We start from the raw sequence: 23,802 nt of genomic DNA on the forward strand, positions 1-23,802 counted from the left end.
GGGAACACTTCAGCAGCCATGGGCATTCAGCCTCTGATCTTCAGGTAAGTATCCTCCAAGGCAGCCTTCACGACACACGACAACACGGAATCGCTGAGCAGAAACTGATCGCCAAATTTCGCACACGAGGAAGGCCTCAACCAGGATCTTGGATTCATGTCACACTATCTGTAACCCCCACGACTTGCCTGGGCTTGCAAAATCTCACTAACTGTCCTGGCTGGAGATAATACACATCTCAATAACCTGTGCTTAACCCTCTCTCCACTTACATGGTCTGTACCTTTAAGACTTGATTACCTGTTAAGACTCGCATTCCAACCATTACCTTGTAATTGATTTTGTCCATATATGCCCTGTTTGTGAAACAATTCCTGCACTCACCTGATGAAGAAGCAGCGCTCCAAAAGCTCATGCTACCAAATAAACCTGTTGGACTTTAACCTGGTATTGTGAGAGTACTTACTGTGCCTACCCCAGTCCAATGCCAGCAACTCCACATCAAATTATGTAAAGCAAAGTAACATTCTTGTCATCCAACTATTAGAATCTAACTGGTTGAGCAGATTAGATCAGAATTGCTTGACTTAGTTCTGTAATGTGGTTATCGTGATCTTGAGAAAAGTAGAATCATTTAGATATATTACATTGGCTTAGCTATAATATGCAAAAAGCACGAATAGTTTTAAGGAAAGTGTAATGCAGACAGACTGAACCCTCGTGTGAGAAGGAATAAAATCCCAGTTTCCAACCATAAACAAATCAGACATCTTTTCTATTGACACATCAGTCAAGTTATTGACATAATTCTGCCTCATTTAAATGTATGAGTCACTGCAATGATTTTTATGGTATCTGGTAAATATATCTTTATCCCAATTCATCAATATATTTTCCGAACTTTCTCATAAGCATTTGAGTACCACAATTTAAATATGTTCAAATTGAAGTGTGAATTAAGCATTTGATAGAGATTTGCTGCCCCCTGCAGACAGATTGGAAAATCCAGCAAATGAAAGTGCAAAGGAAGCATTAAGATTAGCAATGCAATTTCAACCAAATACAGAATCATTTAAATTTGGATGCCACACTATGAAGAACATTTTTTTCTCAAGGAGTCATTTGGGAGCTGTAACTCAGATGAACTTTTAATCATAAGGTAATGCAGTTTAGTCCATTTAATTAAGCGTATAAACATGAAAAATAGAATCAGGGATTAGCCATACCTGCCTCAACCGTACTATGTCCGACATTCTACAACATCATGGCTGATCCTTGATCTCAATTCAATTTTCCTGCCTGACCCACATATCCTCAAGTTCTCGTAGAGTCCAAAACTCTGTCTATCTCAACCTTGAATTACAACAATGAGGACTTTCACAGACCTCTGAGCTAGAAGATTCCAAAGATTCATAACCCATTGAGCGAAGAATTTCCTTCTCATCTCATTCCTAAGGTTAACCATATCTTGAGATTTTTGGTTAGATTTTTACAGAGTTGGGCTGACTCTGAAGGCCTCTAAAAATTGCAGGTGAGACCCAGACGTGGAAGTCTGCTTCCGTTTCTGACAGATCCCATTGTTTCTGGAGGGGAGAAAAGGTCATAGCATGAATCATACAGGCAACAAACTCAAACTCAGCAAGGGCAATTGACATTAGTGCTGAGTTTAAACAGATCCCATTTTCACTGCTCCAAGGATCTTAACCAATGACCTGGAAGTCACAAATTTATGAAGAATGTGTAAATACTCCTTAAGGATGAATAAAGTCTGTTTAAACATCCTGGTCTGCAGTTATTTAAATCAGCAGCTTTTTAAAAACTGAAAGAAAATCAGCTAAGTGAAGCACCTGCTGCTGGAGTAGTGCATTGATTGACAGTCCATCTGGTATAGCTTAGGGAAAAAAATACTGTCTCTTTATGCAGTTTTAATGGTTTTCATTTTTGAGGTTTCCTAGGGGCTGTTGCTTGGCTCAGTTTTAAAAACTCCAGAACCACTTATTTCAGAAGTGTGTGTGCATTCACAACTTTATTGACATTATAGGATGTTGATAAAACATGTGCATTTACTGAATAGAAGTTTACTTGCTTTTATAACAGGTTGACTAATTGAAAGGATTTAAAATCTTTGAATGGATTTCATGAACTGAGTTTTTTTTCTGTATCTAGTTAATGTGAGTTGGATCTCTCTTAGTTTGTTATTATTGATTTTATAATTATCCAAGGGTTATGTGGGCAGATGGCAAAGTTGAGTTACGACTACAACCAGATCACCTATGATCTTACTGAATAGCAGATCAGAATCAAGGGGCTGTGTGGCCTATTCCTGCTCTGGAGTCCTTTGTTCCTTGATTGTTAGAATTGTTTTTTATCTCCCCATGATTTCTGAGGTTTGCCCATTGTGGATACTGGGTTGGTGATTATGGAGCTGGCATGGACATATAAGGTGGCCCAGAAATGGGTATGGGGTGGACAGGCTGAAGGTTAGAGGGTCTAACAGCCTTTTATAAAATTGGGCTAAAGGCTCAGCAAACAAAGGCAGGCCTTCAAACCAGCCAATCTCGGCACTCACCCACCTGAGTGGTTGCCTGTGAACTGCTTCCTGATGTGGCAGGCTTGACTTAATTCATGCCCTTATACACTGTCAACCCCTGTCCCCGTCGCCCAGTTGCTGGAATTACCGAGCTGCCAACAATCCGATCCAAATATTTGAAGTCCCTTACAGCACTTCATTAGTTACAATTTATCAATGCTGGAATACAGATGTTCTGATTGGGCAGCATATCCAGCTGTTTGCTGCTACATAACTGCCAAAGAATTGTACACCAAATATAAATTACTACCCCTCCTGACCTTTTAAAATTACATTGGTATGATGGAGAGTTTAAAGAAGTTAGTGGACAAAATACATTAATTTAGGAGCATAAACTGAAGTCATTAAGTTCACAGAAGTGAAGAAAAGATTAAGATGCTACTGGCCTTTAATTAATGGATAGATAACCGAAGTGTAAGCAAGGACTTTTAAAATGTAGTTTTTGGGGATTGAATGAAGATAACCCAGTGGGTGTCCTACACCATCAAAGTATTGATGAGTTGTTCAACATAAAGGCAGCCCATTGTTAGTTAAAGTCTGATCTGCTCACTCCAATGATATGATCATGTCAAGTATTAATGATAGGTGCTCTCAAATGGCTAGGAAATCACTACTCCATCAGCCAGAATAGGAATTTCAGTCATGTGAATCACAGTTACAGAATCACGCTAATAAAATATATACATTTGATTGAATGAAAAGAAAAGTAACATTTAATGTAACATCAAATATATAGTATGCCAGAAAATAATATAAACCAACATTTAGAAAGAAAATAGAAAAAAATGACATGAGTATTCGGTATAATTTTATTTAGAAATGTTTAAAGTATATATTTCCTTAATGTTACAACAATAAAGATACACATGGAATCCAGCAGCGTTACAACAAACATTTCATGACTTTAATTTCTTATAAGCGCATGTGCTGAAAGGGAATGGCTAGGGAGAACAGAATTCTCTCCAGCTACCAGTAGCTAAATTGTGATCAAAGCAACAGCAAATACTTGCATTCATATACTTTGATTTAATTTTGCAAAATGTGCCAAAGTGCTTCTGTGAAGTTTAATTGGATAAAGTTTGATATTGAGTCAAGGAATGAGATATTAGGGAGGAACAAGTCTGTTTTAAGGAAGGAGAAAAGAGAAATGGAAAGGGAGTTCCAATGTGTGGAATGTAGACAATTGAGGACACTGTCGCAAATGGTGAGGTGAAAGGAAGGTGGGAAGCATAAAAGGGTCAGTGTCAAATGAACGCAGAACTCTATTTTGAGAGTTGTTGGGTTGGAGGAGTAAAGAAAAGGCTGGCCATGAGAATACTAAGTTTGATGTTTTGGGACTGCAAGCCAGTTTGGCTCATTTTAACCAGGCCAGGAGGAAAGACTTGTTGGAAAAAGTAAGGATTGAAAGGCATCAAATAAGAGAAATAAATTGACAAGCCATGTTGGAAGTTTGAAAGTAAGTGGCCCTGGAAATTTTTCCAAGAGTGGATGCAGAAGGAAGTTGGGTTGGAAGGGGAATATTGGTGGTGTGGAATGCCAGGAGATGGTCTTGATTGTGATCAAGAACATGGGCGAGTACAAAGACCATTCAACCAATGTTAAGGAAATGGCAGTGAATTATATGTAGGTGGAGATTAAGAGAGGTCAGGAGTACATAACCAAAGGAGTAAAGGTATTGTGGAATACAATTGAAATTGCCCAGGCTGCTGAAATACTTAAGTGCAGAGTCTGTGGGTGGAAAGAAAAAACATCTGGTTGAACTTGGTGGAGGGAGGGGACAGGAATGTGGAGGCAGTAAACAGGGTAGATTTTAAAGAAGAAACATGTAGATGGAGTAATATGGGGTAGATCTGGAAGGAGGTGACGTTAATAAAGAAGTAGGTGTTGAGACTAAGGAGTGTTTTGACGATGACATCAAATTATTAGATTTGTAGTGGTTTAGACAGGACAGATTAAGGGATAAATCTGTGATCACAAGGCAAACATAAATTCAAATAGTCTCATGTTGGACTTCATGTGAAAATTGTCACAAAATATCTGATACCTTCTTATTTTGAATGTGAGATTATCATAATTCTATGATGAGTGTAACATCCTGAAAGCTTTACCCTAATTGGTGCTCTGATTCCCTCAGGAAATTAGAAAAATAGATAGATCCCATGTCAAAGAACATTACTAATATACTGTTCGTAAAGTGTGAACTTAAATGATCAAATGAGCTTTGTGTTAAACACTTTAACACTACGCAATCATTTTTGAAATAATAATTTTCTTGACAAATGTAATAATGTAAGTCTGTAAAATTTACTATACATTTGTGTACTTCATATTCTATCACACTTGTTCATTGTTTTTTAAAAAATACTTTAAAATATATAGACAGATGCAGTTAGTACACAGAAAAGCTCCAAAAGAATTCCAATGGCCCAGATTTTGGATTAAACATAAAGGGGAGGAAATCAGTGCTCACAGTTATTTTGGAGAAAATCAAATTGTGATTTAGTTCCAAAATGTGCAGTTAAATGTAAAAATCCAGAAATTGCTGTCTTAGTTACCCTTCTCTTCCACAGTTTTTGCTATACTGATATTTCATAAGAACATAAGAAATAGGAACAGGAGTAGGCCATCTAGCCCTTCGAGCCTGCCCCGCCATTCAATAAGATCATGGCTGATCTGTCGTGGCTCAGTTCCACATTCCTGCCCTCTCCCCATAACCCTTAATCCCCTCTCTTATCAAAAACCCATCAACCCGTGTCTTAAAAATATTTAGCGAGGCAGCCTCCACCACTTCAACGGGCAGAGAATTCCAGAGATTCACCACCCTTTGAGTGAAGAAGTTCCTCCTCAACTCCGTTCTAAACCGCCCCCCCTTTATCTTGAGGCTGTGCCCCCTAGTCCTACTATCCTTTCTGAGCGGGAAGAGTCTCTCCACCTCTATCCTATCCATCCCATTCATCATCTTATACGTCTCAATGAGATCTCCCCTCATTCTTCTAAACTCTAACAAGTACAAGCCTAATTTATTCAGCCTCTCCTCATAGCTCAACCCCCTCAACTCTGGCATCAGCCTAGTAAACCTCCTCTGCACTCCCTCCAAGGCCAAAATATCCTTGCGTAAGTACGGCGCCCAAAACTGCACACAGTACTCCAGCTGCGGCCTCACCAATGCCCTATACAGCCACAGCAAGACCTCCTTACTTTTATATTCAATCCCCCTCGCTATGAAGGCCAGCATCCCATTCGCCTTCCTGACCACCTGCTGCACCTGCAGGCTGGGTTTTTGCGACTCATGCACAAGGACCCCGAGGTCCCTCTGCACCGTCGCCTGCTGCAGGTTTTCGCCACGCAAGTAATAATCCTTCCATTATTCCTACCAAAATGGACCACCTCACACTTGCCAACATTAAATTCCATTTGCCATTTCCTGGCCCATTCGCCCAGCCTATCTAGATCCTTCTGTAGACTCTCCACACCCTCCGCACAATTTGCTGTTCCACCAATCTTGGTGTCATCAGCAAATTTTGACACCCTACATTCGGTTCCCTCCTCCAGATCATCTATATAAATGGTAAATAGCTGAGGCCCCAGCACCGACCCCTGGGGCACTCCACTAGTCACCATCCGCCAATCCGAATAGCACCCATTGACCCCCACTCTCTGCCTCCTATTTGACAACCAATCCTCTATCCACGCTAACACCCTACCCCCAACTGACCTTCTGCAATAACCTCTTGTGAGGTACCTTGTCAAACGCCTTCTGAAAATCAAGGAAGACCACATCCACCGGCTCTCCTCTATCCACCGCCCTAGACACATCCTCGTAGAACTCCAGTAAATTTGTCAGACACGACTTCCCTTTAATGAAACCATGCTGCGTCTGCTCTATCAAGCAATTCCTCTCAAGATGCCTCGCTATTTCCTCCTTGATGACGGATTCTAACATTTTACCTACAACAGACGTTAAACTAACTGGCCTATAATTCCCTGCCTTTTGCCTGGCACCCTTCTTAAACAACGGCGTAACATTAGCCGTTTTCCAATCTTCCGGCACTTCCCTGAAATCCAGCGATGTCTGGAAAATAACCACCAAGGCATCCACTATCACCTCCGCCATTTCTTTCAGAACCCTCGGATGCATTCCATCCGGTCCTGGCGACTTGTCCACAATCAGCCCCTCCAGTCTGTCGAGCACTGCCTCTCTAGTAACAGTTATGTCATTAAGACCCTCCAGTCCTACCACCTTTCCATCTCTAACACCCGGCAAATTATTCACGTCCTCCTCCGTGAAGACAGAAACAAAAAAGTTATTCAAGACCTCTGCCATATCCCCATCCCCTACCACTAAGTCCCCCTTCTCATTCTCTAAGGGACCAATGTTCACCCTAGCCAGCCTCTTCCTTTTTATATATTTATAAAAACTCTTGCTATCCTTTTTTATATTAAGCGCTAGCCCAGCTTCATAGTTTCTCCTACCCTTCTTTATCAACTTCTTTGTCAATCTTTGTTGACATTTAAACCTCTCCCAATCCTCTTCTCACCCACTACTCTTAGCTACTCTAAACGCCTCCGCTTTTAATTTAACACTTTCCTTCACCTCCTTCGTTATCCACGGCTTATTACCTCTCCTCCTACAGTCCTTTTTGACCATCGGAATAAATTTCTGCTGAGCACCAAGAAAGATCTCCTTAAAGATCCTCCACTGCTCCTCAGCAGACCTACCTTCCAACGCGCTCCCCCAATCCACATTCGCCAATTCTTCTCTCATCCTACCGTACTCCCCTCTGTTCAAACAAAGGATGCGCGTCCGGGAACCCACTTTCTCCTCCTCCATCTGCACCAGAAACTCCACCATACAATGATCACTCTCCCCAAGAGGATCCTTCACCGCAAAGTCCCTAATTCTACCCGCCTCATTACATAACACCAGATCCAAGATAGCTCGCTCCCCACACCTCTTCAGCATGAACATACACAAAGGCCATGAAATTGTGATATTTAACATGTTGGAAAAGTACTTGGGTGTAAATGAATTTTAAATGGCATGAAAATTTTAATTATAGCCCACCCTCTCTGGTATTGAGATTTTAATTTCATCAATGTGGAGTCATATTTCTTTCAGATTTTAATTATTGTTGGAGATCTGAAGTTAAAAAATAATGTTTTTGTAATTTGCTTTTTCTGTTTCTTTTAACTCTTGATCACAATCTTCCTTTACCTCACCTCTGAAACACAAGGTTCCAGGTTCGATTCCCACTCCAGGGTTTGGGGATAACAATCAAGCTGACACTTGAAGGCAGAGCTGAGGCAGAGCATTTTGCATGAGACATTAAACCAAGGGCCCTTCTGCCTGGTTTGGTGGACGTAAAAGATCATAATGGCAATATTTCAAAAAAGAGCAGTGGAGTTATGTTTGATGTCCTGGCCAATATTCAACCGTCAATCGATGTCATAAAAAATTATCTGTTCGTTACCACATCGCTGTTTGCAGGAGTTTGCATATTGACTGCCATATTTCCTACATTACAACAATGACTACACTTCGAAAGATAAAGCACTTTGAGATGCTAAGTGGTTGTGAAGAGCACTATATAAATACAAGTTTTTTTTTTGCCCCTCACTTTGCTTTCTGTACATAATTTTACATTGAATAAAATATTCTAATTTACACTCCTGATTTGGACTCTGCATGCGCATGTGAGGATTCATTTATCTGAGCATCTTAAAAGTTATGCTTTGTTTTTCCTGCTGACACGTGCTACTGACCTCCTGACGAGGGTACTTTGCTGAAAAAAGTCCCTAGTAACTAACTGTAAGTTTCTGGTCAGAAGTCCACAATAAGTCTGTGGTAGCTACAAGCATAATGAATAGAGAGTGCAGTTCCTTTATCACTGACCACAAAATCCAGGCCATTAACTTTGTGCAATGGTTGATACAATTCAAAAGAATACAATCATATGGTCTGTGCAGAATTCATTTACCAACTTTGATACTCAGTAGAACACACCTTCTGGTTCTAATAGAAGATATTTTTTAAGTCGAGGTGGGAGGTTAAGTTTTGGCACTGCTTTGTGACATCGTTTCTGTAACACTGCTCGAATAGTACATCTAGCCAGGTGCATCAGAGAGCGGGCAGTTCCTCCACAGACATCAAACAGAGATTTATAAAATGTCCAGTGTTGCTGCAAAGTCAAGAAAATATTATAGATCACAGGTTGACTTTCTAAACTAGAAGATCCCAGATAAGGGGTTTGATGTGACAGGATTATCCAGAAGTGTGTGTGTGGGAACTTAGTGTGATCTTAGCTTTAAATTTCCTTTGTTCAGTTCATTTTCTTTGGAGCCTTTTTTTTAACCACTTCATTTTCTAGGTGGGCATGTGAGTTGTGAGGAGGATGCAAAGGAGATTAGATAGGTTAAGTGAAGAAATACAGAGTATTCCTTAAATGATAAGAGGCTGAGAAGTATTGATGTCCAAAGGAATCTGAGTGTTCTTGTTCGTGACTCACTGAAAGCTAACACACACATGCAGCAAACAATTAGCAAGGCAAATTGTATATTTGTCTTTATTGCAAAACAATTTGGGTTTTAATGTAAAGTTATTTTGCAGTAATTGTGTAGACCTTGGTGAGACCACACCTGAAGTATTACCCCCCTAACCTAAGCAGGAATATACTTGCCAGAGACGGAGTGCAGTGAAGGTTCACCAGATTAATTCCTGAGATGGTGAAATTGTCCTTTGAGGAGAAATTGAGCCGACTGGGGCTACATTCTCCAGAGTTTAGATTAGAAGGATGACAGTTTTCTGTCCTTAAGCCATCTTTAAAAATCCAAGCTAACACTGACTGTCCTATTCCTTGAACCTTCATTTTGTTAACATGCTTTTTGTCTGATAATTTGCCAAATACTTTTTTAAAATCCATACCGATAACATACAATGCATTCATCAACATCATCTCTCACTTCATCAAAAGTTAGATTGCCTTGTTCAAATCTGTGCTGGTTCTCCTTGGTTAACTCAAATTTTTTAATGCCGGTTAATTTTTCAACTGATCACTGTTTATAAAGCCTTATCCATCTCTGATGTTAAGCTAAATGTCTCTACACCCTTTTTTGAATAAGGGTGTCACATTTATCATTTTCTAACCCTTTGGCACCTCTCCTGTATCTAGAGAAAATAAGAAGATCATGTCAAGCCTTTTCACTGTCTCGAGTCTCACTTCCTTTAGCAAAGTGTGTTGGAGTCATCCGGCCCAGGTATCTTATCCACTCTAAGCATAACTAGTCTTTCCACTATAACCTGCCTATCAATTTTTACCTCATTAATTCCCAAACTACCTCCGCTTCTATCAATATTTTGTCAGCATTCACTTCCTTAGTAAACACTGAAATCAAATTGCATTCAATATTTCTAGCTTTGTTCTGCATCTCTAAATGTATTTTACCTTTTTTGTTCCTAATAGGGTCCATCACGCCTCTAACACCTTGCTTATTATTTATGTAGAAGATCTTTTTGGTTATCTTTTATGTTAACAGCAATTCTAGTTTCATTTTCTCTCTTGTATTTGGTTTGATTCTCACTTTAAGAATTCACCTGACATGCCTCATACTGCTTTTTTTGTTTCATCTAACTCCCTTGCCTGGTTAAATACTGCTGACTTAATCCTCCTGTCTTACCCTTTTGTTGGACTGTACCTAACCTCTACATGTAATATTTCTTCCTTAAATAGTATCCATTATATTGTTACAATATTTGGATAACTAAACCACCCTTGCATAACTCCCTCATTTCCCTGTATGAATACTTCATGCTATTCCCATGAATCTGTTTGTCTAAGAATTGTTGGGGCGGCACGGTAGCACAGTGGTTAGCACTGTTGCTTCACAGCTCCAGCGGCCTGGCTTCGATTCCTGGCTTGGGTCACTGTCGGTGCGGAGTTTGCACATTGTCCCTGTGTTTGCGTGAGTTTCCTCCGGGTGCTCCAGTTTCCTCCCACAGTCCAAAGATGTATAGATTAGGTTGATTGGTCATGCTAAAATTGCCCTTAGTGTCCTGAGATGTGTAGGTTAGAGGGATTAGTGGGTAAATATGTAGGGATATGAGGGTAGGGCCTGGGTGGGGTCGTGGTCGGTGCAGACTCGAAGGGTCGAATGGCCTCTTTCTTCACTGTAGGGTTTCTATGATTCGATATTCACAAAAACATACATTCATCGGCATTGTCTATTCATGGCTATGAATAGAAGTGAACATTTGCAAAGAAATCCAGGATAATTTTAATCTTCAGGATTTGGCAGTATTCTGCAAGGGCAGGGTGCCTATCTCACCTGTTTGATTTTCAGTTCATTGAAATCCGTGAATAATTTGCTTCCCAGACACAGATGATGAAGGTTAAAATTAGTCCCAACCTCCACACAGACTACAGCTTTTCAATCTCCCAGCAGAAAGGCAGTTGTCGCTGGTTGGCACGGTGGCAGTGGTTAGCGCCAAGGATCCAGGTTCAATTCCTGTTTTGGTCATTGTGTGGAGTTTTCACATTCTACCCATGTCTGCTTGGGTTTCCTCCAGGTGCTCCGATTTCCACCCACACCTCAAAGATGTGTGGGTTAGGTGAACTGGCACGCTAAATTGATCCATAGTGTCAGGGGGACTAGTTAGGGTAAATGCATGGGGTTATGGGGATAGGGCCTGGGTGGGATTGTGGTCCATGTGGACTTGATGGACTGAATAGCCTCCTTCTGCACTGTAGAATTCTGTGATTCTATGCCCCCTCCTACCAGCAGAAACAGGATGGGTTCAGGTCAATTTAGACTTCACTAACTTCAATGGGACATAAAACTGGCATCTAACATGAACCTGCTCATTCACAAATTAACCAGGGCTCAAATTCCAAAATATTAGCAACATAGCAAAAATCAATAGCAGCTGGTTCACTTTGGTCCCATTGCATTGTTCCATTTAATCAACTTTAATTTGATATAGATTAACTTGTAGAAACTATGCAATCTGATTATTTTTGCTGTTAGATAATAGAATTCTCAAAAGAAAGAAACAAAAATAAAAACTGAGTTACCTCTAAAACATGATCAGGTATAGCTTGTCTCCATTTTGCAGTGGATTGAATGAATTCATATGAATTGATCATAACTTCAACTGCCTTTGGACAGGTGCAGCATGATTGCAGTACCTAAATGTAGACAAAAAGTAAACGTTACTCCTTTTTGTTTGGTTTCACGAGGAATGAATCTGACTTGCATGATTGATTGAATAAATGTGCAACGTTTTCCAAGGTGCAGTTTATTGTTCTCATAATTTGAAGACCTGGATCTCAAAGTTCCACAGGCCATCCAGTGTACCCCTACTAGGATTGTCGCAGAGAGTCTGGGAAACAGGTTAGAAGCCTGTGGCCTTCAAACCACCCACTTCAGGTTCAGTAATAAGCATAGTCAGGTAAGAAGAGGGTTGTCAGGCCAATAGCTGTCTTTGATATTTAGTTTCCATTTACAGACTGCTTGAAGAAGTGAGAACAGGTATATTACCCAATCTGAAATTATGTCCACAAGGTCAGGGATAGAGACCAAACTCTCAAGGTTTTGACAATTTTTGTGCCACATTTTGAAGTGGGTGACATAAGATCAGCTTTGTCCTCTTCCGGGCATCTGGAACAATCAGCCAACTCTCAGCATTGCTATATAGCTACTAGTACAATTCCCAACCAAGTGATGCTGGTGATGTGGTAAGTGGATGGCCAGTGCCACCCCACACCTGATCTTTCTATCTGTAAACAGCACAAATTCAAAATATGGCAATAGTGATACTAGCATGTCTATTCCTTTCTAAATTAGGAAACATACGCCCCACCCTCAATACTTCAGCAGGGTCAGAATGCTTAAAGGACCATGGAAATTTGTAGGTGTGGAAATTGTGCCATTATAACGTCAGCAGATTATGTAGTGACCAATGGATTTAGTTTGCTATACTAGTGATCATTTTATGAAAATATTCTCCCAATATGGAACCCTGCCCAACAGCACTCCATCAAAGTAAGGCTATCTTAGCCAAAATGACCAAGGAGGGAATTGTTTATTTAAAATTGATTCTTGTATTCGCCATTAGGAAGCAGTCAAAATGGGCACAATTTCTACCATTTTTCGTTTATTGTAAAATTTCAATTTTAAAAACACAAGAACACAGAAAATAGAAGCAGGAGTAGGCCACCAGGCCCTTCAAGCCTGCCCCGCCATTCAATATAATCATGGTTGATCTGACATTTACCCATCACCTTCTATTCCTCGATCTATCAAATATTTGTTTAGCTCCACTTTAACTACTTCTAAAGATCCAGCTTTCACCATACTTTGAGACAGCAAATTCCAGAGATTCACCACCCTCTGCAAGAAGAAATTTCTGTGCACATCAGTTTTAAATAACCGGCCCTTTACCTTGTATAATGTCTCCTTGTTTGAGACTCTCCCACTGGTGAAAACATAGAACATAGAACATTACAGCGCAGAACAGGCCCTTCGGCCCACGATGTTGCGCCGACCAGTTAAAAAGCAATGACCCTCTAACCTAAACCAAACCCTTTCCATCCATAAACCTATCCACAGATCTCTTAAACACCCCCAAACTAGGCGCATTTACAACTGCAGCAGGCAGGGCATTCCAATCCCTCACCACCCTCTGGGTAAAGAACCTACCCCTGACATCCGTCCTATAACTACCACCCCTTAATTCAAAGCTATGCCCCCTTGTGCTAGCTTCCTCCATCCGAGGAAAAAGGCTATCACTGTCCACCCTATCTAAACCTCTAATCATCTTATATGTTTCAATAAGGTCCCCTCTTAGCCGCCTTCTTTCTAATGAAAACAACCTTAAATCCCTCAGTCTCTCCTCATAGGACCTCCCCTCCATACCAGGCAACATCCTGGTAAACCTCCTCTGCACCCTCTCCAAAGCCTCCACATCCTTCCTATAATGTGGGGACCAGAACTGCACACAATACTCAAAGTGCGGCCGCACCAGAGTTAACATCTCAACAGTTAACCTGTCAAGGCTCCTCAGGATCTTATATGTTTGAATAAGATCACCCCTCACTTTTCTAAACTCCATAGAAGATAAACCCAGGCTATTTAATCTCGATAGGGCAACCTTTCATCCCAGGAATCTCCTTTGGACTGCTTCCAGTACTGCCATATTCTTTTTTAGGTAAGGGGACCAAAACAGTATACAGTATTCCAGGTGAGGTCTCACCACAACTGTATAATTACAACAAAACCTCTTTATTTTTAAACTCCAACCTCTTTGTAATAAAGGCCAAAAAGCCATTTGGCTTCTTAAGTACTTGCTGGACCTGCCTGCTAGCTTTTTGTGATTTATGCACTAGAACACCCAGATCCCTCTGCACTTCACTCACCTGCAGTCTCTGTCCAATTAGATAACAATCTGCCTTCTGACTTCTCCTTTCGAAGTGTATGACCTCACATTTCCCCACATTAAACTCCATTTACAAGGTTTCCACCCTGTCACCCAATCTATTTAAATCCCATTGCAGAATTACAATATTCTCATCACAACATGCCCTTCCACCTATCTCTATATCATCACAAATTTGGAAACCTCACATTCTGTTCCTTCCTCCAGGTCATTAATGTAAATAATGAACACTTGTGGGCCAAGGACTGATCCCTGAGGTACTCTACTAATTACATCTTTCCCCCCTGAAAAGGACCCATTTATTCCAACTCTCTGTTTTCTATCAGATACAATCCATGCTATCACACTTTCTTTAAATCCATGAACTTTTACTTTATGCAGCAGCCTGTAATGTGGCACCTTGTAAAAATATAAAAAGTGACAGTAAAAGTTTTTACAAATATATAAAGAAGAGGAGACTGGCTAGAGTGAATGTTGGACCCTTGGAGGATGAGAAGGGGGATTTAGCGGTGGACGATGAGGAAATGGCTGAGGCTTTAAATAAGTTTTTTGCCTCGGTCGTCACGGAGGAGGACACAAATAGTTTGTCGGATATTAAAGATGGAAGGATGCTAGGAGTTGAGGGCCTTAATGCGATTACTGTCACTAGAGAGGTAGTGCTTGATAGACTAATGGGACTGAAGGTAGACAAATCCCCGGGACTGGATGAAATGCATCCCAGGGTTCTGAAAGAAATGGCAGAGGTGATAGCGGATGCCTTAGTGATTATTTATCAAAATTCGCTGGACACTGGGGAAGGGCTGGAAAACAGCTAATGTTACGCCGCTGTTTAAAAAAGGTAGCAGACAAAAGGCAGGGAATTATAGGCTAGTTAGTTTAACGTCTGTAGTTGGAAGAATGCTAGAATCCGTCATCAAAGAAAAAATAGCGAGGCACCTAGAAAAGAATGGTTTGATCAAGCAGACGCAGCACGGATTCGTTAAGGGGAAGTCGTGTTTAACGAATTTATTAGATTTCTATGAGAATGTGACTAGTGCGGTAGACAGAGTGGAACTGGTGGATTTGGTGTTTTTAGATTTCCAAAAGGCATTTGATAACGTGCCTCACAAAAGGTTGCTACAGAAGGTTAGGGTGCATGGAGTTGGGGGTAAGGTGTTAGCATGGATAGAGGATTGGCTGTCTAATAGGAAGCAGTGAGTTGGTATCAATGGGTGCTATTCTGGCTGGCAGTTGGTGACTAGTGGAGTGCCACAGGGATCGGTGCTGGGGCCTCAACTGTTTACCATTTATATAGATGATCTGGAGGAGGGGGCTGAGTGTAAGGTGATGAAATTTGCTGGTGACACGAAGATGAGTGGAAAAGCAAATTGCGTAGAGGGTGTGGAAAGTCTGCATAGAGATCTGGATAGGCTAAGCGAGTGGCCGAGGACCTGGCAGATGGAGTATAATGTTAGTAAGTGAGAGGTTATCCACTTTGGTAGAAATAATAGGAGGAGGGATTATTATTTAAAAGGTGAAAAGCTGCAGCATGCTACGGTGCAGAGGGGCCTGGGGGTCCTTGTGCACGAGTCGCAAAAACCAAGTCTGCAGGTGCAGCAGGTGATCAAGAAGGCGAATGGAATGTTGGCCTTTATAGTGAGGGGGATAGAATATAAAAGCAGGGAGGTCTTGCTGCAACTGTACAGGGTAATGGTGAGGCCGCAGCTAGAGTACTGTGTGCAGTTTTGGGGAAGGATATATTGGCCTTGGAGGGAGTGCAGAGAAGGTTCACTAGGCTGATGCCAGAGATGAGGGGGTTAGCCTATGAAGATAGACTAAATAGACTGGGTCTGTGCTCATCGGAGTTTACAAGGCTGAGGGGGGATCTTATAGAGACGTATAAGATAATGCTTAGAAAGGATAGCAGGACTAGAGGGCACAGCCTCAAGATAAGCGGGGGAGGGCAGTTTAGATCAGAGTTGAGGAGGAACTTCTTCACTCAAAGGGTGGTGAATCTCTGCAATTCTCTGCCTGTTGAAGTGGTGGAGGCTACCTCGCTGAATATATTTAAGTCACAGGTAATATATTTAAGTCATAGGTTTCTGATAGACAGGGGATTAAGGGTTATGGGGAGAGGGCGGGAATGTGGAACTGAGCCACGACAGATCAGCCATGATCTTATTGAATGGCAGGGCAGGCTCGAAGGGCTAGATGGCCTACTCCTGCTCCTATTTTTTATGTTCTTATTGTCAAAGGCCTTTTGCAAATTTTAATATACTACATCAGCAGGTTCATCTCGATCTACTCTCCCTGTTATATTCTCAATATATTCGATCAAATTTGTTGAACGTGATTTAACTTCCATAAAACCTAGGTTTGATTATATTCAGCTTTCCTAAATGATTAGCTGTTTCCTCTTTGATTATAGACTCCAGCTTCTTGCCAATAGTAGATGTAAAACTAACTGTCCTATAGTTCCCTACCCTCTGCCTTTCTCCCTTTTTGAACAAGGGATCACATTAGCTGTTTTCCAATCTTCCGGTACTTTCCTAGAATTTAGTGAAAAAGTCAACAGCTTTTTCCCCAAATCTCTTTGTGATGTTGAAGAAAAATCAAAATGGAAACAGGGAAAATCATTAGCAATGACAGAGAAATGATTGCTCGACACTGACTGAGATTCATTGATTAGCTATTTTAATAAAGCATTAGCCTGTTTAAAATAGATGGGGTATTCAAATTATTAAATGGGAGACAAAAGGTGATCATACAAATACGTTGCGCTTTGTATGTAAATATAAAAGGTAATTTCTGGCGATAGTACTCAATAATCATGCAATTAGTATCTATAATAACATGGTTGATATATTTATGTTTAATCATTATTTTGCATTCCTACCTTATGAAAATGTGGAGGGTAAACCCTTGCAGCTCCATAGTTTAGCAACAATTGATAACATTTCTCTGGTTCTGCTGCAGGACGTACAGGTGTAACTTTCAGAAGATACTGTAGAGAGGCACAGCCATTGACATCCATTAAATCAGCCCGAGCACCCGCTTCTAGCAACATTTGTAGAAGCAAGTGGTCACAATTCCACGCAGCTTTATGAAGTGGAGTTTTGTAATCTCGATCTCGAGCATTTACAGAAGCTCCATAGTCTATAAGCATTCGACAGATTAGATGATGGTCTGTGCTGTATTGCTGCTCCTTCATGTTTAAGGCCCAGTAAATTGCTGTAATAAGTGGTGTTTCCATAAAGACATTAACACTGTCAATATCTGCTCCATGGTTGACATAAAGTGCCACAAGTTCAGGTACACCAAATCGTGTAGCTATGTGCATTGGTGTATCTTTATAATCATGATTAGCCTGGAGATTCAGGTTTGCACCTGTTAAAAATCAAGCATGAGACATAACCATGTTTCTTCAAAATAACTCCTAAAAGCACTCATATTTTGATAGTTAACTATTAAAATTGAGTCTTCTGAAATGGATTTAATGACTAGAATGAAAATAAACAGTTGGAAATGCACAGCTGTTCAACCAGCATTTATGAAGTCAAATGAGAGGGTTTTGGGTAGAATCATAGAATCTATTCAGTACAAAAGGAGGCCATTGAGCCCATCGAGTCTGCACCAACAACAATCCCACCCAGGCCTTATCCCCGTAACCCCAAGTATTTACCCTGCTAATCCCCCCAACACCTCTTGTGCAAGTTCCTAATTGCATGGCATAAATGAGCAGACAGGAAAGATTTATTAATAGGCAAGCTCCCCACCCTGGTCAATGTCATATATCACTCACTGACTAATTCAAAAGTATCACTAGTTGAGGCCTAGGAGGAGGCCTAGAAGGAAGCCTGTTTGAACAGTGGTATCTAAAGGGAAGTTCAAAATATGTTTTATAAAGAGCTCATAAAACTCCAGTATTATGCATTCTTTTGTTATTACTGGATGTATATTTGCATAGTTTTTTAATGTTATTAGTAGAATTAGAAACATTTTGAGGAGAAAAATCTTATATCCTGCACATGCAGCTCACCATTCCAGATTAGTAGTTTTGCACAGGAAATTGACTCCTTAGTTCTGCATAGATGTAACGGTGTGTGTCCACTCAGTGAAAAAGCGTTGACTTTAGCTCCATGATGTATTAACATACTAACACAGTCCCTGTTTGTCACATCGATGGCAACATGTAAAGGTGCTTTCCCATTCGGCTGATAGTTTATATTAGCCTGATTATCTAATAACACTGCAACACTCTCTAGGTTACCAAGCATCACTGATAAATGCAGGCCTGTTGTCCAGGATGAGCCTAACTTGTAACTTGGCAGCCAGTAACCTGGGAAAAAAGAAAAAATATTAATCACATAGATTTTTAAAATAGGATTTAAAAATGTTTAACCAGTTGGAGTTCTTTGAAGGAGTCACATGTCCTATGGATGTACTTAGATTTCCAGAAGGCATTTGAAAAGGTGCCATGTCAAAGGTTATTGTGGAAAATAAAAGCTCATTGTATATGGGGTAACATATTGGCATGGATAGAAGATTGGCTAGCTAACTGAAAACAGAGGGAATTGGCATAAATGGGTCTTTTTCCAGTCAGCAGGATAAGATGAGTGGTGGATCAATGCTGGGGCCTCAACTTTTTGCAATTTATATGACTTGGATGAAGGGAATAAAGGTATAGTTGCTAAATTTGCTGACGACACAAAGATAGATAGGAAAGTAAATTTGAAGAGAACGTAAGGAGGGGTACAAAATGACATAGGTTAAGTGAGTGGGCAGAGATCTGGTAAATGGAATAAAAAGTGAGAAAATGTGAATTGTTCATTTTGGCTGAAAGAATAAAAAATATCTAAATGATAAGAGATTTCAGAGCTCTGAGGTGCAATGGGATCTGTGTGTCCAAGTATATGGATCACAAAAGATTAGTATACAGGTACAGCAAGTAATTAGGAAAGTTAATATAATGTTATCATTTATTGTGAGGAGACTTGTTTACAAAAGTAGGGAGGTTTTGCTTCAATTTTACAGGGCATTGGTGAGACCCCATCTGGGGTATTGTGTACAGTATCGGTTTCCTTACTTAAGGGAGTAATTGCATTAGACGCAGTTCAGAGAAGCTTTACTAGACCAGTACTAGGATTGGGCAGGTTGTCTTACAAGGAAAGGTTGAATAGGTTAGGCTTGTAACCACTAAAATTTAGAAGAGTAAAAGGCAACTTAATCAAAACCTTTTAAATCCTGAGGGGTATTGATAGGGTAGTTATGGAGAAAATGCTTCCTCTAGTGGGAGAATCTAGAACCAGGGGCTCACCATTAAAAATAAGGGGCTACCCATTTGAAAATGAGATAAGGTGAAATATTTTCTTAAGGGATCATTTAAGAAATCTCACATCATCAGGTTAAAGTCCAACAGGTTTATTTGGCAGCACTAGCTTTCAGAGTCTTGCTCCTTCATCAGGTGAGTGAGGAGTTGTGTTCACAAACAGGGCATATACAGACACAAACTCAATTTACAAGATAATAGTTGGAATGCAAGTCGTTACAGGTAATCAAGTCTTAAAGGTACAGACAATGTGATTGGAGAGGGCCAAGCACAGGTTAAAGAAGTGTGTATTGTCTCCAGCCAGGACAGTTAGTGAGATTCTGCAAGCTCAGACAAGTCATGGAGGTTACAAATAGTGCGACATAAACCCAAGATCCCAGTTGAGGCCGTCCTTGTGTGCAGAACTTGGCTATCAGCTTCTGCTCAGCGATTCTACATTGTCAATTGTCATGAAGACCACTTAGAAGAATGCTTACCCAAAGGGTAGAGGCTGAATACCCTGTATGTGAACGTAACTCCTCACTCACCTGAAGAAGGAGTGACACTCCGAAAGCTTGTGCTACCAAATAAACCTGTTGGATTTTAACTTGGTGTTGAGAGACTTCTTACTATGCTTACCCTATTCCAAAGCCGGCATCTCCATATTATCACTCATTTAAGGCATAGGTTAGGGGAATTTTTTCTCTTAAAGGGTCATAAGTCTCCTTTTCTTCCTCAAATTGCAGTGGAAGCAGAAGCTTTGAATATCTTTAAGGCAGAGTGGGATTGACTCTTGATTAACAAAGGGGTGAAAGGTTATTGGGGGTAGGCAGGAATGTAGAGCTGAGATTACTATCAGATCAGCTGTGAATGGAGGAGCAGGCTTGAGGGGACTACTTCTTCCCCTATTCATATGTTCATAGGTGACCATTAAAAGCAACACCTAACTTGCCACTGATGGTATTTGAGAGATTGCAAAAAAGATTGCAAGAATGGTTCCATGAATGAGGAACTTCAGTCATGAAGACAGATTGGAAAAGTTGGGACTGTTTTCCCTAGAGAAAAGAAGGCTGAGAGGAAATATGATTGAGGTATTCAAAATCATGAGGGTCCATGCAAAGCTAGCACCACATAAAGTAAACTAACATAACTCAATCATCCTGCACCTCTTAAAGGAGGTGGATGGGTGGATGGGTGGGGTTGGGGGGGGGGGGCACACGGCTGCATTCTGAGATCAGCAGAAGCTGGAGATGGCTGGGAAAGAACCTCAACTCTCTACAAACTTGCTCTCAGTTTTCAACCTACCCTCCAAACCCCTGTTAGCTATGGGAAATGCCCCTTACGGGTAGCCTGCAGCACAAACAAGTCCTGATCACTTAATGTATGCAAGTTCTGAATTTGAAAGAATTAGCTTGCATTGAAAAAGTGCCTTTCACAACCTGAGGCAGTCCCAAATCACTTCACCCCCATGTTAGCATGTCAGAAGTCTAGTCACTGTTGTCATGTAAGGTGATGTGGAAATACCTGCGTTGGACTGGGGTCGGCACAGTCACACTAAGAAGTCTCACAACACTAGGTTAAAGTCCAACAGGTTTATTTGAAGTCACGAACTTTCAGGTGACTGGACTTTCACCTGGTGTCGTGAGACTTCTTACTGTGTCATGTAGGAAACATGTTAGCTGGAAACAGCCATGCAGGAAGTCATTGGTGTCTCCACAACACTCTGCTCGTAATTATTCTTGACTACTGGAAGCAGGAGGCACTAATCCTGCTTTCATTTCAAATGGACATTGTATGCAAGAGGTTTTGGGATACTACAGATTTGGCTGGTCTAGTCTCCAGTAACACGTGTGTCAACTAAAATGTAAGTAATTGTGAGAAAAGGGTTGCAGCTTTTAAATTAACTGCGTGAAGTTTCAGTTCATGTAGAGTTGCTGTCATATTTTATGATAGGCTGTAAACAGATGGCAGACAACACAGCAAAGGAAAAAATAATTGACTGAACTGATTTTAAAATAGAATCTGTTAGATAAATAGGTAATTTGTTTTGAATATTTAAATACATGCCATAATTAACAATGACTAGTAACATGTTGTTCCAAACATTTCAAGCTAAATTTTGTAATATTTGCTATCAATTTCTCATTGGAGATGTACAGTCTTGGTTTGTAACCTGATGGACCTTCATTTATATTACACTCAGCTTGTTAATCTATCCTTTTCCATGGTTTTAGTCTGAGCAAATGTACCTTGTTTATAAGATGCCAGAATCATGGTTTCATCTTCCACTTCAAAAATGGTATCAACATCAATTTTCTTCTTCCTCAAGATTTCCTTCAGGGTTTTACAATCATTATTTTGCAGGGCTTGTAAAAACGTTGCTTTAAGTATTCTGTCAGCATGGGCCCGGGAACTTTCGACTTCCATTTTCAAAAGCAGGACAGATCAACTTGTTTGTAGTAGTCCTAATGTGAAAGTGGGCTTAAAATACACAAACACTATGAGAAACTTGCACTGTAGGTGTAATTTTATCACTCAGTCATGTGGAGCTTGCTATTTATAGTTATGACTTCCGTAAAGGTTATCAGAGTTCATTGGCTTTCTCAAATTTTATGACCTTGCCCTCATTTGATCTTACTAATATACACAAATAAAAACAGACACATTCAGGCTTCCAGCGGGGACCACTGGAGAGCAATCAATAGCAACTCTGATGATTTCCATCTTCTAAACCAGTCATGCTGAATCTATTTATCTGAATCCCTTGTCAACACAATCTCTTCCCAACTCTGCCCTCCCTTCCTCCCAACCCCAGATCTTGACTGATATTAGTTCACTCAGAAATTGAGTAGGTATGAACTTTGGATTTTCTACTTTTCTAAGACACTTGGGGTAACCTCGTGATCAGTAATTTCTCTACAGTTACACAACTGCTGTCCCAAAATACCTTGGGACCTTCTTTGGCACATATTTTAAAATGTTGCATATGGTGCTCACTTCATGTTATTCTGTCTTTTCCATTTGTTGATGAATCAACTAAATGACTCAAACTATTTTGCGAAAAGAAATGTTTTTGCCATTTTTGCAGTAACAGAAATGACTCTTGTCCAGTATGAGAGTTGATCAAAACGGCAAAGAAATGGCACTCACTGTTTACTACATTTACAACTTCTCAGGATTTATTGTGACCTTTTGAGTGGTAACCTATGAATACAAAAGATTCTTTTCAGTGCCCTTTACAAAGGGTCATGGCATAAGTGAGCAGGGAAATCAATAATGTGACTCTTCTACCAATAAGATTGATAAATCTTCACTTGTTTGTGCAGGGATGGATTTTCAGTTGTCCAAGAAATGAGTCAGGTAGAGGAGGAAATTGGAAATAGCATTCTTGGTTGGCGTCACTGGATCGTGATAAGAACATAAGAACATAAGAAATAGGAGCAGGAGTAGGCCATCTAGCCCTTCGAGCCTGCCCCGCCATTCAATAAGATCATGGCTGATCTGTCGTGGCTCAGTTCCATTTTCCCGCCCTCTCCCCATAACCCTTAATCCCCTCGCTTATCAAAAACCCATCAACCCGCGTCTTAAAAATATTTAGCAAGGCAGCCTCCACCACTTCAACGGGCAGAGAATTCCAGAGATTCACCTCCCTTTGAGTGAAGAAGTTCCTCCTCAACTCCATTCTAAACCGCCCCCCCTTTATCTTGAGGCTGCGCCCCCTAGCCCTACTGTCCTTTCTGAGCGGGAAGAGTCTCTCCACCTGTATCCTATCCATCCCATTCATCATCTTATATGTCTCAATGAGATCTCCCCTCATTCTTCTAAACTCTAACGAGTACAAGCCTAGTTTACTCAGCCTCTCCTCATAGCTCAACCCCCTCAACTCCGGCATCAGCCTAGTAAACCTCCTCTGCACTCCCTCCAAGGCCAAAATATCCTTGCGTAAGTGCGGTGACCAAAACTGCACACAGTACTCCAGCTGCGGCCTCACCAGTGCCCTATACAGCTGCAATTGATGCAATTGTCAAAAAAGGGGAAGCCCAATTAACTGATTGTTGATCTCATTGTAAAGTTCATTAAAGGTCTTTGGAGCAGCGGTCTTAGATTTTCTATTGGTTGGTATCAGGAAAAAGAAGGATCTCAGGCACATTAGGGTACAGCTGTTGCAAACATAGCAGGAGCCATGAGAATTAATGGATACACTGTTAATAGGTTATGATATGGAGATTTTTACACATCTGCCATCCCTGGTGCTAAGTGGATTGCATTGTGAACAATGAATAGTTGGACTCTTGAGAGGATATAAGTGTCCATGAAAGTGAGTAAGGGACTTGGGCTGGCATTAAATTGATATGACAGCATTGAGAGTGAATAGATAGTGATGGGTTACGAGATTTTGGTGGTGGACAGAGAAGGGATGTGTCCCATTTTTTTGCTCTGACACTTTCTTTGAGGAATGGGAATGTCGATGTGCCTTAACTGCGGGCAGTGGGA

The 23,802-nt window shown here is 40.7% G+C and overlaps 1 protein-coding gene across 2 annotated transcripts; it reads right to left on the minus strand.

Annotated features, from left to right (window-relative positions):
* Window positions 1-1,246: 1,246 nt before the first annotated feature.
* On the minus strand, window positions 1,247-21,775 carry asb4 (ankyrin repeat and SOCS box containing 4). Of its 2 annotated transcripts, none has more exons than XM_080216757.1 (6): window positions 21,558-21,775; window positions 18,040-18,339; window positions 16,897-17,231; window positions 11,659-11,772; window positions 8,595-8,769; window positions 1,247-1,583 (listed from the first exon to the last, which is right to left on the minus strand). In XM_080216757.1, exons 1-6 carry the CDS (start codon window positions 21,733-21,735, stop codon window positions 1,519-1,521), a joined length of 1,167 nt encoding a protein of 388 aa, XP_080072883.1. In that variant the 5' UTR covers window positions 21,736-21,775; the 3' UTR covers window positions 1,247-1,518. The 2 variants fall into 2 exon arrangements, with proteins under 2 accessions (XP_080072883.1, XP_080072874.1); XM_080216748.1 differs by having other exon boundaries at window positions 16,897-17,387.
* Window positions 21,776-23,802: the final 2,027 nt, after the last annotated feature.

This window comes from Carcharhinus amblyrhynchos, chromosome 2 (assembly GCF_965287045.1).
Source record: "Carcharhinus amblyrhynchos chromosome 2, sCarAmb.v2.hapA, whole genome shotgun sequence".
Lineage (NCBI taxonomy): Eukaryota > Metazoa > Chordata > Chondrichthyes > Carcharhiniformes > Carcharhinidae > Carcharhinus > Carcharhinus amblyrhynchos.

Excerpts from the sequence above, each read along its gene's own strand:
- asb4 (XM_080216748.1), bottom strand. The coding sequence starts at position 21,735 with ATGGAAGTCGAAAGTTCCCGGGCCCATGCTGACAGAATACTTAAAGCA. Across the intron at positions 18,340-21,557 it reads TCTGGCATCTTATAAACAAG|GTTACTGGCTGCCAAGTTAC; the intron begins GTACATTTGCTC and ends CTTTTTTCCCAG. Across the intron at positions 8,770-11,658 it reads TACCTGATCATGTTTTAGAG|CAACACTGGACATTTTATAA; the intron begins GTAACTCAGTTT and ends TTGACTTTGCAG.